The following is a 15,151-nucleotide window of genomic DNA, read 5'->3' on the forward strand; positions in this document are numbered from 1 at the left end:
GTGGGGACAGGGCTCTGGGCTCTGGCTGGGAACAGCCTGGTTTTGCTGCTGTGAGCGCAGGCAGGAGTTGAGGCAGCTGAAGAGGCAGCGGGCAGCTTGTGTTTGTAGAGGGCCTGCGGCTGCACCCCTGAACCTCCACCTGGAAACACAATTGGGGGAATACGAGCTGGAGCTGGAGTGCCTGTCCTGAAAGGACCTGGAGTCATTCAGCCTTGCCAGGTTTTCTTAAGGGTGTGTTGGTGTTTCCCTGGAAAGCCACACATTTGGGGAAATGCCTTTGGAGGAAAGGGGCTTGCTTCTCAAGGAAAGTGCTCCACAGGGAGCTCCAGTGAGGTAAGTGCAAGTGTCCCCCTTTGGCTCGCTGTGCTCCTTTCAGTCCTTGAGGCCTGTTGCACTTGGCAGAGGGGCAGGGCAAGGGAGAAGGCTGTGAAGAGCAGGTTTGGCATCCACCTGGACCTGCAGAGACCAACCCAAGCACCTGCAGTAGGGTGTGTTCCCCCCTTTGGACAGAGGTGTGAGCAGGAGCATCTCTGTCCAGCCACGAGCCCCAAAGCTCTCCTTGAGAGCTGTGAATTAAAAGGCCTTTACACACACACTTTTCACATTTTCCCTGTCTGTTGTGCTTCAACTCTTGGCAATATGCATTTGCCTCCTACCTGGTGGAAGCTGCTGTGGCCCAGGGCCAGCACAGAGCTGGGCTGTGTGGGCCAGGCAGCGTGGAGAGCCTTGGCTGATCTTGGTGTGTCTCTGGCCTCAGAAAAGGCTTGGAAGGTTTGCCTCCCAAGGCATCCTGCTCATTGGCTCTCCCTGTGCATCTTGGAGAGAACAAGGTGGGCATTTCTGGCAGCTGGGCATCAGCAGGCCTTAAAATGGGGGCGTGTTGTGTAGCAAGGCCAGCTGAGATACCCTGACAGGAACCCAGTGCTCCTTGCTCCCCTTTGCTGACACGTGAGTGTTTGTCTGGTTTTGGGATGGCCCTGGCTGTGTCAGGGGTGCTACATGGACACGAGACAGCCGGTCCTGTCCCTCTGGGTCCCAGCAGTGCCTCGCAGCAGCCCTGCATCCACGTCAGGATGCTGGCCAAGAGAGGTCCTGGTAGCTGAGGCAGCTGATTTTAAGTTTGTGCAGGTGCCTACAGGTCAAGGCCAAGGGTGTTCCCTCAGGATACAGCAGTCCTGAGGGCTCTCCCTTATTCAAAGAAATCAGCAGACAAATGCATTGTCTGCAAGAAGCCCTTTTATTGACCTGGCAGGAGTGCAGGAGTCTGCACCCCACTTAAATGTTTTTCCACCATGTATACATTTCAGTGGGTTAATGTAGGAATTGTATCAAAAATACCATCTATCTTTACACTGCTGAGGTGATTCGATAGGCAGGGGGTTAGAAATACATTGTGTCAGATTCCTAGACTTGAAGCTGATGTCCAGGCACTGGCCAGGAGCGGTCTCCATGCCCTAAAGCATCACAAAGTCTTCCTCAGGGCTTCCCTGCACTGGGCTGATTCCCTGCTTGCCCTTAGTTCTTCTGGCAGACTATATCTAAAGGTTTTTGTCAAGTCACTCTCATGTCAAGTTAGGCCAGCCAGGTTTTTCTTATGCTAACTGGTGCTTAGCACTTATGTCTGTCTGCACTAAGCACTTGCATACTATTGTGAATTGCTTGTGCTTACTAATGTAAAACAAAGGCCTTGTTCCATTGCCAAAGGTGCCTGAGGCCCCCTGTTCCTTGTGGCACCAGTTGCTTTCCTGTGGGATGTTCTACCTGCCCAGAGAGTAAAGAGGGAGCTGGAGAAAGAGCTGGCCAGGCTGCTCTGGATCCTTTACCAGCAGCCCTGGCTGAGTGGAGCGGTCCGAGCTGAGCGCAGAGGTGCCAATGGAACCGCCGTGCCCAGGAAGGCTCAGTGGGAAGGGTGATCCAGGAACCACAGGCCTGGCAGCCTAAGCTGCCCCCGGGGAAGGCCTTGGAGCAGATCCTCCTGAGTGCCATCCCACGGCATGTGCAGGGAACCAGGGCATCTGCTGGACGGGGGAAAGCTCTGCGGAGGGACAGGGACAGCTGGGGGTCCTTGTGGGGTGTTGAGGGCTTCTGTGGGGGAGTTTGGGGAGGTTGGTGTTGGTGGGCTGTTGGAGGAGGAGTTGTCTGGAAGGTGAGAGGTCTAGGCTGGAATTTGAGTCAGTTTGAAGGCAGCATCTGTGGTTTGGCACAGCTTTGATTACGGAGGGCAGAAAGAATATCTGTGATTTTTCCTGTTCATGGTCCTGATTCTTCTAAAGGTCATAAGAGAGGAGAGCTGTACTTTACTGGCCACTTGGATATCTGTACCAGGGGGAGGATTAGCCCCTTCACCATCTACTCATTTGTTTGGGCTACTTTTGTAACACTGAGTGGACTTTCATTTCTTGAGAGCTTTTATTCTTAAGAGAATTAGGATATTATCATCCCTTCACAGAAAACCATTTGCAAACCAAAGAATGGCCTTTTCTTGCCTCTGTGCAGTGTTATGTTCTGTAAAGTGACTCTCAGAGGATGACATTAAGGCAAATGAGTTGCTGCAATGAGAAGGGAAGCAAAATTCCAACTCTTCACCTTCCCCATCCCAATGAATTTGGGAAGTTTGCAACTTTTTGGAACTATGTGAGTTGACCAATGGGAAGTAAAACTTTCCTGAATTGAGGAGTGTTAAATGACAGGTCCTTCTGTGCCTTTGCAACTAAGGTGTTTTTGTGCTGCAGGAAATTACTTCAATGAGAAAATAATTTCAGCATGGAGTAAGAGCTTCTGACAGAAACCAAGTGTTGCCAGCAGTTGCTCCAGGTGCTGCTGCCAACAGCCCCTGCAGGAAGGAGCACAGCCCCCAATTCACGTGGGCTTTGGCTCCCTGTGGCACAGAAGCCCCCCGGGGGCACAGGCCTCTGGGGCAGGAGATGGGCACCAGCGTTGCCAGGGCTCGGGGGTTGCCGCTCTGCTTGGGCAGGGACTCTGCCACACCTGCTGATGTCAGTGCTCCCCAGGCCCCAAAGGGTCAGAGCACCATTGGTGCCCTGGCCCACACGTTCCTTGCCTGTGTCACACCCGTGGGTTTAGGATGTTCACCAGCTGGGACGTGTCCGAAGGAGGCCATGCCAGCTTCTGTGGAAGGTCCTGTGCCCTTCCCAGCGCGGCTGCGTCGGCAACCCTGGGGCTCCTTCTGCTGCACTGAGCCCACAGAGCAGGGCAGCATTTGCTGATGGACTGAGCCATTCCTAAAGACCCTGTTGGGCTGTCTTAGACACTTGGGGTGAGAGATTCCTTCCAAGCTGGGCCATTTTGGGTTGGCTGGGGGCAGCCCCAGGGCAGGGCAGGGTGTGTGCAGGGGCCCTTTGTGACATGGTGCAGCACGGTCACTGTGGCATGGAACGGGTGTCCAAGGGCCCTTTGTGACACATAGGAGCTGGTGGTGACAAGACCACGCCACAGCGCTTGGATCACGCGACGGGGCAGAACGGGACAGAGCGGTGCCGTGAGGAGCCCCCGCACAGCGCACTCGTTCCTGTCTGACCCGGAGCCTTTCCGAGGCGTCAATCCTGCAGCTGACCTCGAGGACAGACCACAGAACTTGGTGCCCCAGAGGCATCTCCCATCCCTGCCTCCAGTGCCCTCGAGGCCAGACCACAATCCTTGACAGGAGTTTCCTGTCCTTGTGGCAGGAGCCCTCGAGACCACAGTGCAGGACTTTCTGTCCTGTAGCCTTCCCGAGGCTTCTGTCTTGAAGGTGCCTTCCAGGCAGGACTGCAGGACTTGCTAACTTGGAGCTTTTCTGAGGCATCTCTCCTGCAAGTAGCCACAAATCCAGTCAGTGACATGGAGCAAAGACCCCCAAGAGTGCCCAAGCTGGCCTGGCTGGAAGAGGAGGAAGAAGGCCCTGGAGTTGCCCCAGCACATCAAACCAAAGAGGTGGTGCCACTTGAGCTGCCGCAGGAGGGTGAGTGCCAGAGCTGGGCCACAGGGTTGGTGCCTGCAGCCAGCTTGGCGCCTTTGCATCCCATCCCATCGCATCCCATCGCATCCCATCGCATCCCATCCCATCCCATCCCATTCCCTGGGGACATGCCCATGGACAGGACAGAAGAGGGGCCGGGCAGACACCCCACAGGGGCCTTGCTCCATCCCCTGAGCCATCCAGGGGCTGTCCCTGCCTGGGGAGCGCAGGGCTGGGCCGTGTTCTCCGGCCTCTCTCGCAGCCCCTCAGCTCTGGCTGCACTCGCTCTTTGCCAGGTGCAGCCCTGCAGCGCACAGAAGAGCAGGACCCCGCCCGCGGCCTCTTCCGCAGAACAGCCCAGGTACCTGCAGCCATTCTCACATGGGCTGGGCCTGCTGGCACCGCGCTTGGAGCATTCCCTGCAACATCCATGGCTTCTTGCCCTTCTCCTACAGCTGGTTTGCCAATTCATGAGGAGAATTCGGGAGGAAGAGGCCAGCCCCATGGGCACTGGGCTCAGAGCATATTCGCACATCTTCAAAACCAAGACCAGTGCTGCCCTGCTGGATATGCTCGTAGAGGAGGGCTTTACCAATCCAAAGCAAGTAAGCCACCTGTGGCCAGGGTTTGATCCTCCCAGCAATTGCTTGACCACACCTGCTGGTTACTGGAAGCCTTTGAGGCCATGGCAGTGTGGTGGGAAGGGAAGCATTTCGCTGGGGACATTCCTCCCTCTGGCAGCTTTCCAAGTCTCCCCGTGCCTTCTCCAGGTTCCTGCCCTGGTCAGGTACATCCACCAGTGGCTCCTGGCCAATCAGTTTGCTGAGCACAGGCTGAACAGGACCCTGCTGGATCTCACGGAAGCACAGCCCGCTGACGTGGTCATGACGCTCCTGCGTGTGGCCCCGTCCTGTGACAGGTATGGGCCCCACCTGCCCAGAGGGCTCAGGGCTCCCCAGCCCATCACCCTGTACCGCCTGGCTCAGGTGTCTGACCAACAGAGAGTTCCAGGGCCCTCTGGCTGCTCCTTTAGCCAGCCCTAGCACGTCAGCCCCTGAGCCTGCTGCCGTGCTCCCTTGCTGCCCCTCAGGGGCTTGTCCCCACAGGGCTGGGCGGCCTGGGTGCTGCTGGTGAGTGGCAATGGGCAGAGGCAGAGCTGGCAGCCAGCTCAGGTCCCCACTGCTGCCCAGGCCATGGTGCTATGTCTGAGACCCCCCTGAGACAGAGCTCTAACCCCACAGAGCTGCTTTGACCATGTGGAAGAGCATCATGTGCTCGCCCAGGACTGCAGAGCCGGCACTGCTCATACTCCTGGATGTCCTGGGGAGCTGGCCAGAGCACAGCATGTGCACCTCCGATGGGGACAAAATGCGTGTCTTTGTCCTGGCTGTGAGTTTCTGTAACGGGCCTTTGCTGGTCCCAAGGCTGCCTCTCCAGCAGCTCTCCATCCTCCTTCCCCCAGTGCATCTCCCTGCCTCAGGCGCTGGGTTGAAACCCAGCCCAGGGGCAGGTTCAGGCCCACCAGGCCCTGTGCTCCCCCTGCATGTCTCTGGGCCTCTCCCTCCCCTGCTCAGGCCTTGCCACACGGACACCTCAGCACTGAGCCCTGTCTCGGGGTCTTTGTCCTTTGCAGGCAACTGTGGTGATGTGGAAGATCCTCCAGGTGCCCTGTGTCCCACATATGGTGATGGTGTATTTCCCTCGCTTCTTTGTACATCTGCTCTCCCAAGTGTTCTTGAGCACTCTGGATATGCCAGAGGAGGTTGATGCATTCTGGAAGGAATGCCAGGAGGAATACGGCCTTGCCACCAGCCCCAACAGGTGCTCCATCCCACTCCTCCTGTCTCTGCCATGTCCCTGGCCAAGAGCCAGTTCTCCCAGCATGACCTGGGCTTTGCTGTGCACGCAGATTTGCAGTGAGGACCCTGAAGTCCCTGCTCTGCCGAATGCAGCACGAGGATGTGGTGGTGGCAATGGAATGCAATTGTGGCTGGGACACGCTGCTGTGTGCTGACACCCACCACTATGCCGTGGCTCTGCTGGCCAGGTGAGACCCCCTTCTCCCCACTGCCTCTGACATTTGTGCTCCGTGCCCAGGGAGCTCCACACAGTCCCCAAGGTTGTGGGCCAGAGGGCCTTGTCACCGAGGGATGGCCAAGCAGACTGGAAAAGGCTGGGAGAGGAGGGTGCCCACCAGGAGCTGCCTCCCAAATAGCCCAGGGCCCCTTGCAGGATGCTGGGGAAAGGCCAGACCTCTGTGTATCAGTCCTGGCAGAGGCTTGTCCCTCTGGCCCACAGTCTTGGTTCCTTTTCCTCCTGCCAGGGAGATGTGCTGTGTCTCCATCCCCTTGTGTTCCCGGATTGCTCGCTACCTGCTCCGGCTGCTCAGCACACAGGAGCCACGCTGGGAGCTGCCCGCCCTGGCGTTCCTTGTGGAGGTGAGCCTGATGGCCAGCGCTGCCTGGCTGAGCTGCCTCCCAGCTCTCTGCCCTCTCGGTGCCCGCGCCCTGTACTGCTGCCTGGGCCCAGCCCCGTGTGGCTCTGGGCTCCTGCCGGCCGGGTCCCTGTCACTGCCCTGTGCCTTTCAGGTCCTCGAGTTCCTGGACTTGAGTGAACATGGTGCTAACAAAGTCCTGCAAATCTTGTCAAGGCAGCTGCAGAGCGAGTGCAGGGAGAGGCGTCGCCTGGCGCTCAGGGCCCTTCTCGAGCTCATTGAGGAGCCCTCCATGGTGAGAAGGGGGCAGTGGCTGAGGCTGAGCTGGGGAATGCAGTCGCTTAGGCTTGGCAGGGCTTTGAGTGCTGGGGCAGCTGCTCCCAGCTCTCCTGGCTTCCAGTTCAGCTGCCCGAGTGCTTCGGGACAGGCCTTTGGCCTCCGGGCCCTGCGGCAGCAGAATGGCGTTTCTCAAACTTGTGTTCCACACAGACCGAAAAAATGTGGAGCCTGACTGAAGGTCTTGTGGAGTTCCTGTGGGATGCAGATGGAGAGATAGTTTTCATGACAGTCATGCTACTCAGCTTTATCATCTTGGACAATGACATGCTGATGCCCAGCCCCATCACACTGCAGCTGCTTGAGGCCCTCCTGCCACTCTTTGACCATGTAAGGCTCACTGCTCCCAGCCACGGCCACTGGGTGTTGCCTGGACACTTGGTGCCCTGTGGATTTGCAGGCCTGCGCCAAGCTGAGCCCTGTGCAGCCTCAATGCTGAGGTCTTTTTTTCTTCCTTCCGTACAGAACAATAGCCAGGTGCAGCTGCTCTCCATACTGCTCTTCCGAACACTGGTGACTCTTCCAGAAAGGGAAAAGGAAAAAAAGGCCCTGATGACACTCCTGCGCCAGAGCCTGCTGCCCCTCTTCTTCCACTGCCATGATGAGAATCGGCTTGTGGCACAGGTGAGGATTCGTGGGCTGCTGCTGTCCCCATGGCAGGAGGCTCGGCTGCCTCCTGCCCTGGCACCTGCCGGGCTGCAGCCTCCTCCAGGCCTTCGCACAGGGACACATTTCCTGCGCCCTGGGCTGTGGGGCCATCTCTGCCTTTCTGCTCTTCTCCAGGCTTCTCAGGAAACGCTGCTATGTGTGGCCGAGTTCCTGAAGAGGAGGGATCTTGAAAGACTGGTGAAGAACCAGAATCTGTGGAAGTTCAGCGAGTGCCTGGTAAGGACGGCCTGCAAGCCCCAGCCTCAGCCCGGAGAAGCTCCCTGAGCGAGGTGCTCAGTGTGCGGGGCGGGCAGCTGTGCCCCTGCACCCAGAGTCCCCGCGGACTCTTTTCCAGGCTCCTGATGGAGCCCCGGCCCGGCGGGGCTGCGGGGCTGCGGGCCGGCACCGCGGCTCCCCGGGCAGCAGCCGGCCCTCTGCCCCTCCCCTCGGGAGCCCGGCGCCGGCGGCTGCTGGCCGCGCCTCAGGGCTGTGCGGGCAGGGGAGGCCGGGGCTGGATGCAGGCAGCGCCCGGCCTAGGAGCTGAGCCCGCGCCAACCCTTCCCTCCTGCCGCTCTCTCCAGCTGGCAGAGGACAGGAGCAGAGCGGCCGAGCACCTGCACCGGGCCCTGCCCTACCTGCAGAGCCCACAGGAGCCCCTGCGAGCGGCGGCCATCAGGTTCATCGGTGAGCAACGACCCCGGGCTCCCTCCCCGGCACGCCGCAGCTCGGCCCCAGCCCCGCCTGCTGCCCCGGCAGCGCCAGCCAGGCCCGGCGCCGTGGAGCCCCACCTGGCCTGGGCATTGCTGCTTCTGCCCTCTGGCAGCCGTGCCCTGGGGCGGCAGCGTGCGGCAAGGGCCGGGCTGAGCCCTGCCCGGCCAGCAGCCCGTGTGGTCACAGCGCCGGCAGCGCCGCTGGCAGGGAGCTGTGCCGCTGGCGCCGTGACAGGCTCTGTGTTCACAGGGATGGCTACGCAGCACCTGAGGGGGAAGAAGGAAGAGCTCTGGCTCATCTGCAACGGTGAGTGAGGGCAGCGGGCTGGAAGCTGGGGCTGCCGGGGGAGCTGCAAGCCCTGCCCCGGCTGCGGAGGGCTCTGCTCCCTGTGCGGACCAGGGGCGGCGTGGGCAGAGCACACAGAGATCTCAGGGCCACCTGGGCGATTCATGGCCAGCAGCTTCGGGCTGCTCCCGTTGGTCCCTGCTCCCTCCTGGCCATGGCTAGAGCCGGCTGGGATGGCCCTGGCAGGGGGCTCTCCTCGGCTCCGCGCAGATCTGGGATCTGACAATGGCTCTGTTCCATTCTCTTTCAGCCCTTGAACACCTGACAGAGGACATCAGCAGTGCCGTGTCAGATCTGGCACTTGAAACATTGTATGTCCTCCAGGCACTGCAGAGTGAGCGTTATTCCATCTTCCAGAGGGTGCAAGATCAGCTCTGCTGGGCATGGAGGACACGGCCTCGTCTGTGCGGGCTCGGCTGGCTGCGCTGCTGGAGCTCTGCAGAGAGCTGATACCTCTGTCTGCTGAGGCCACCTGAGCCAGCGGGAATTTTCCATTTCTTAAAGATTTTTCTTTTTGTTTTCTTCTATTTGTTTTTTCTTTAGTATATGAATATAGAGTGTGTTATAATACACAGACTCCCAGGAGCTTTCTTTTGCTGCCCAGGGTCTGCAGGGCATAGGGGAAGAGGGGGAAAAGGGTGCTTGTGCTCAGAAAGCTGCCCAGGCGTGCAGTGTTGCAGGGAAAATGGCCAGAAGCCCCTTAGCCTGTGGTGGTTCTGCTGAAGCCTTTGTGCTGGTGACAGAGCGGCTGGGCAGGGGCCGGGGCTGCGGGGATCCCTGTGAGAGCAGTGCCTGGAGATGGCCACAAGCCCTGTGCCAGGCAGGAAGCGCCATCCGTGTCCTCCTGCCCGTGTGCTGCTGGCTGGATTGCTGAGGGCTCCCAGGTGCCTCTGGATGGGGCTGCTCTGGAGCCTCTGTGGGGCTGTGGCGCTGCTGCCGGGCAGCTTGGCCGGGCTGGGGCAGAGCCTGAGGGGACAGGGCCAGGAAGGGACGAGGGGCTGGGAAGCCCTGACAGGACACGGCAGAGGGAAGGTACGGGGGGGATGTGTGAGGGAGTGGGTGGCTGTAACGTTGGCTGGGGGGGAGTGGGTTGGAGACAGAGAGAGCACTCACCCCATTGTTCATGTGGCAAACAGAGAGCGTTTATTCTCAAGCCCTTCCTTCTAAAGGGCTTTTGAAAAACCCAGTCTGGAGAATTTCATTGCTCTGATCTCTATGCCTTGTCAGATTCTGGCCAGTGAAATGCTGCAGCCCTGGGAGAGATGTGACTGGGCGAGGCCCCTGGCAGTCAAACCAGGGCTGGTACATTCACACAGTACGAGCCAGCCTGTGCTGTGACACGCGGCCACAGACTGCAAGGCACAGCTCCGGGTGCTGCCCAGAAACCTCACCTCTGGGAGCACTGTCTGCCCCAAACTCCAGGGGCTGCAGTGGGAGCCCGACTGGGCTCTGCCCTGGGGCCATCCTGCAGGGACAGCTGGAAACAGGGAGCATTGCCTTGCCACAAACAGCCAAGCCAGGGCTGCAGGGCAGCTGCTCCAGCCCGGACTGCAGTGTTGTGTGCTGTGCTCTGGGGCTGGGGCTCCCTGCACAGGGCACTGGACTGGTGTGCCACAGGAGACAGAGAAGCTTCAGCTTCACCCTAACTGAGGGGGGTGCATGGGCTGGGAAGAGTGGGGAGGCTCAAGGGGATTCACAGAGCTCATCCTGCTGCAAGGATGAGGAAAAGGGAGTGGGAGCTCAGCAGCGAGGAGAGCTGAGGGCTGGAGAGTGGCTCTGAATGACACTAAAACCCCACTGGACCTCTGAGACATTGCTGCTCCTCAGCCAGTGACAGGATGAGTCTCTAAGCCTGGGGCTCAGCCTTCCTCGTGGAGAGGGGCACCAAGGAAGGCAACAGTGTGATGGAGACTGCAATGGGCTGGGAATTCACTGGGGGAAAAGAGGGAGCAGTTGGGAAGTAAAAGGCAGGTGGGGGGAGAGAACTGTTCAGAGAAGGGCTGAGCTACAGCTTCAGCAAGCTGAAAAATGTCATTTGGGGACATGCCAGATTGATTTCATTTCAGAAGTTACTGAACAAGTTTATTTTTTGACGGGTGTCATGTTTTCCCTTGGAGGTGTACACTCTGCAGACTTGAGCTGTGCTGCCAAAATGCTCAAGCAAGTCTGTGCTGCAGGTTACACCGTTTCTTCTTTGGCTGATTCCGGCCCAGTGCTGAGCTCCAGCAGAGCCCTGGCAGAGCCCAGAGCAGCCTCAGCACCCGCAGAGCCCAGCTGCAAGGAGAGAAAGCAGAAACCGCCCGTCAGCTGAGGGCTCCTGTGCCCTTGTCCCAGCTGCCCGTGGTGCCCAGGCCGTGCTGGCCGTGCTCAGAGCGGTGCCCAGAGCTGCCCATCCCTGCTGCCTTTGGCACAGGGCAGGAGGGCAGGACATGTGCCTAGCCTGCAGCCAGCCAGGGCACATGTGACGGTGGTCAAAGGGGTCTTTGCATGCAGGAAGAGACGAGGATCTGACTCCATATTTCAGAAGTCTTGATTTATTATTTTATTATATATATATGTCATGGTTTGACATTGGCACAAAGCCAGTGCCCCCATGAAAATACACTCTCCCTAGTTTCTGCTGTGAGATGTGACCAGGAATAAGCAAAGCAGAGCCCCACTTAGAAATAAAGAAAAGAAAACTTTATTAACGACACTACAAGTAAAAAAAAAAACACAAGGAAAATAAAAATCTTCCAAAAGCATTTCCTCCTCCCCCCACCAAATTCCCAATACATCCATCCCTCAGATCACCAACTCTCGGTCCATCACCACCCTTTAGATAATCAATTCTCTGTTCATCAAGAGGAGAGGAGTCCTTCTTGTGCCATAGGTTTCCCCAGGAAACACCGTCAAAACCTCGTGTTTCGTACGCTGGCAGTTTATATACAGACGCAAACAGGATGGGGCTGCTTTGATCAGTGTCTAGAGCTTTTTATGTTTTCAGCATCAGTCTCATTACATAGTTATGACAATGGAAAGATGCGTACAGCTCGCTGACCAGGCAGCAGGCCAAAGAAACTTAATGTTACAACATACCATAAATGCGTCTCAGCCAATTACATAGAGCAAAAGCATACCGACAGTAGTTCTATCCAATCATCTTAAACACACGTAGCTTTGGTTAAAACAATAGTGGCCGATTCTCCAACACAACGGCTGGTTTGTAAGAGACAACGAATAAAGCTGTATTCATAAGCATAGCCTTCTAGATATATACTAAATAAACTTGTTGCAACTTATCAGGCCCATTACACAGCCCTGTTGTCTTCGCTACAGCTTATCTATCTTTTTCTGCTGCTTTAGCACTTCACAATTCTTGCTGTTTCTGCGGCCTGTCCTTTTTACAACCTTCCTGAAACTCTCCGATTTTTATGGATTCCCACACATGTTTCCATGTCACTGGTGGCACCACCTGGAGAACATCTGCCATCGTGAGCTCTTCCTTCCATGTCCAGTGCTCTCACCACTGCACATGGACCAGAGCTGCTTCTAGAGTTTTCCTTTTAAGGATGCTTTGTCCCGGTCCAAAAAGAGCACAGTCTCTCACTTTCGGGACACCTGTCCCCCCCAGATTTCACCCCCTGGGGCCAAGGTATCTCATCACTTAACCCTCTTGGCTTTGAGCCATTGCCTCTCCCTGGATGCACTCTCTGTGTCACAAGAAACATGGTTCTGTCCAGGGCTATGCAAGAAAAGTCCAGCTAAGGCCACTGCATCATCTCTTCTCACCTAAGATTCTTCCCCACTCTTTTGACATCTTTCACTTGCAGGAACTTTCATCACACTTGCCCATTTCTTCCTCTGTTTCATCTCTATCTCTCTTCTAGGAAGTTTACTGTTCTGCAAAGTTTTCATTGTCCAAAATAAGGGTTAAAATCTCGGGCTCTGCTTCCCAGAATTCCCACAGCGGCCGGACACCTTCTTGCTGCCCCCCCCCTCCCCCTTCTCCTTCTCATCCATGCTGCAGGCATATATTATCAAGTTTCAAGGCAGCACAGTCACAGGCACAGGCTGGCTCTCCCTCTCTCTCTCTCTCTCTCCCTCTCTCCCTCTCTCTCCTGGGGGTGGGTGGCTGCCCGATGCCTCTCGGTGTTCTTCCACTCTTCCACCCTTCCATCCTCGGGGCCAGACCTTCCTCACCTGGCTGCATGGCTTCCCCTGCCCCGCCCAGATGGCAGGGGAGGTCTGACCTTTTTTCCCTGCCAGATCCAAGAGAGCTTCCCCTGGGAGTTCTCTGCTTTGAACTCCTGTGTTCTCAGAGGCGTATCCATGTCCCCAGTGACCACACCAGGTGCCAATACTCAAATCTGAGCACCCATTGGTGTGAACACACCATCCCAAAAACCTCACTACCTCTCAAACCATGGCCACGATGTATGACTTAAAGTTTGTAAAAACTATATTTTAGCATTGATATATGATTCTTCTGATAAGCTGTGTTCACACCCTTGGCTTACAGAAGAGAAAGTTTACTGGGACCAGAACTTACATTCCACCTTCTACTATATCTGTTTACTTTTAGGCCACCCAAGCCTCCAGACACTACATGAGTTAAGTCAGAGAATGCTGCCGTTTGTTGCTGCTGCAGCAGGAATCTGGATGCTCTCCCTCAGCTGCGTGCCTTCAGCTGGGTGCTTCCATAGACAAGCCACAATTTCTTGTCCATGGCCATGGCTGACAGGCATTTGAAGGCATGTGTTTTTTCAACCTGCTGTCACAGAGGGAGTCAATATACCAGAGCATCCAGCTGCTAAAAGATCAAGGAAACAAGATCCAGATGGAAAGCAACAACGACTGGTTCAGTGGACTTTTCAAACACTGGGGGATGAAAGCCTGGCTTTCATCTCTAGTGAGGAATGTTTTGTGGGCTTTGTTTATTGTATTCATTGTGCTGGTTATTTTATCCATATTTATGCTAAGTTCCTGCAAAACTAAATGGCAGAAGCCTTCTTTATAGAAGACAAAATGGAGGGAGAGTTGAAGGCCCAGAAGCCGACCATTGGAACTGTAATACCTCAGGGTAAAGTGACGAAGAGAGGCATCCCTCTAAATGCAATGGTGACACCCATGAGCATTTGCAGGCTCATGCTGATGCAGCAGCCTTTGCTGGCACCACCCAGTTCAACTGCTGTTTTTTCCTTATATATACTCCCTCTAGAATGTTCTCCCCTCTCTAGTCCCCTATGGGTCCTGGCTTACTGCAATGCTACCCTGCTTTCCCACCCCATTTAATACCCTGTGTCCCCAGACCCATTTTATCTCCCTCCCTGGACCCTCTTCAGCGAAAAGCACAGTCTTTGGAGTTCCACAGAAAGATCCCTTTAGAGCCTCATTCACCAGCAGTTTAAGCAAGCGTGCTCCCAGCCCTGGGAGTGCAGGTCACTCACAGAGGCTGGCAGTGGGCAGGCTGCAACACAACAACGGAATGCACGAGGGAATCTGGCCTCCAATGCAAGGCATGAATCCCACAGCACACCCAAACCAATGCCTTGCATGTCTCTACTTTTTCCTCCTACTCTCATCTCTCTTGTCACTTTCCCCATTTTCTCTGACTGCGTACATGGCTTCTCTCTCTCCTGTCTGCAGGTTCAATCACACGTGTGACCATGCAGGAACAGCCTGACCCACAGGGAAGTGGGAGAGGATTCTTTGTCAGGAACTGTAATGACAGGACACGGGGGAATGGGATCAAACTGCAAGAGTTGGAAGAGATTTGATGATGGGAAGAAGTTCTTTATTATCAGGGTGCTTGTCCCTGACACAGAGACCAGTGCAGAGAGGCTGTGGATGCCCCATCCCCAGCAACATCCAAGGCCAGGTGGGACAGGGGCCACAGCAACCTGGTGTGCTGGGAGGTTGCTCAGCTTGGAACCAGATGATCTTTAGGGTCCCTTCCAAGCCAAACCCTTCAAGGATTTGATCTTTCTGCTATCCCCATCTCCCACTGTGCAGCAGCCCTGAAATTTCAGTGACATCACAGCTCCCACAGGGTTCCAGGTGGAACGTCCAGGACCTGGAAACGAGCAGAGCAGGCACTTCACTGGCTGCCAAGGGTCAGTTGCCACTCGCTGTGTGCTCTGCCCCTCACTGTTGAGCTGTTGCTGCTGACTGGGCTTTTCCTGCTGCCCGCTCTGGAGCGCCAATCCCAGCAGGATGTGCACTTCTGTGCCAGTGGAGGTACAGTGCCGTCCCAGGCAGGGGGGCACCCGGCTTGGGCAGGCTGCAGCCATGTGGGAATGGATGGTGTGGGACAGGATGCCCACTGAGAGATTGTGCTTCCCCTTGCAGACTGCAAGAGAAACTGAGGAGGAGATGGAAGTGGACATGGTGCTGGAGAGGGAGGAGAAGATGGAGGTGGACGAGGAAGATCCTGTTGAGGAGATGGAAGTAGAGGAGGAGAACAACATAGAAGACATGGAGGCTGATGAGGAGGATAACACCAAGGAAATGGAGGTCAATGAGGAGGATGAGGAGGAGCCCATGGTCCTTGGATGAAGATGGAGCCCCAGAGGTAAGACAGGCAGCTGCTTCCCACGCCCAGCCCACAGACACACTGGGGCCCCTGACGCCAGGCTGGGGCTGGGCCGGATGGCCCCACTAAGGGACACGGTGCCCGCAGGGGGCCTGGATTGTGGTGGCAGAAACACCAGCCCCGGCCTGCCCTGCGCTTGCCTGGG

General features: G+C 56.6%; 1 protein-coding gene across 1 annotated transcript in view; it reads right to left on the bottom strand.

Moving 5' to 3' along the window:
- The window catches only part of LOC128947332 (olfactory receptor 14J1-like), a 38,054-nt gene extending 25,430 nt beyond the window's left edge, over positions 1 to 12,624 (bottom strand). Inside the window, exon 1 of the mRNA XM_054291584.1 lies at positions 12,615 to 12,624. Within this exon, the coding sequence (XP_054147559.1) occupies positions 12,615 to 12,624 (10 nt within the window). The remainder of the gene's footprint in view (positions 1 to 12,614) is intronic.
- Positions 12,625 to 15,151: the final 2,527 nt, after the last annotated feature.

Source organism: Melozone crissalis, unplaced genomic scaffold (assembly GCF_028551555.1).
Source record: "Melozone crissalis strain CALT ecotype California unplaced genomic scaffold, PUWL_Pcris_2 ptg000096l_1, whole genome shotgun sequence".
Taxonomy (NCBI): Eukaryota; Metazoa; Chordata; class Aves; order Passeriformes; family Passerellidae; genus Melozone; species Melozone crissalis.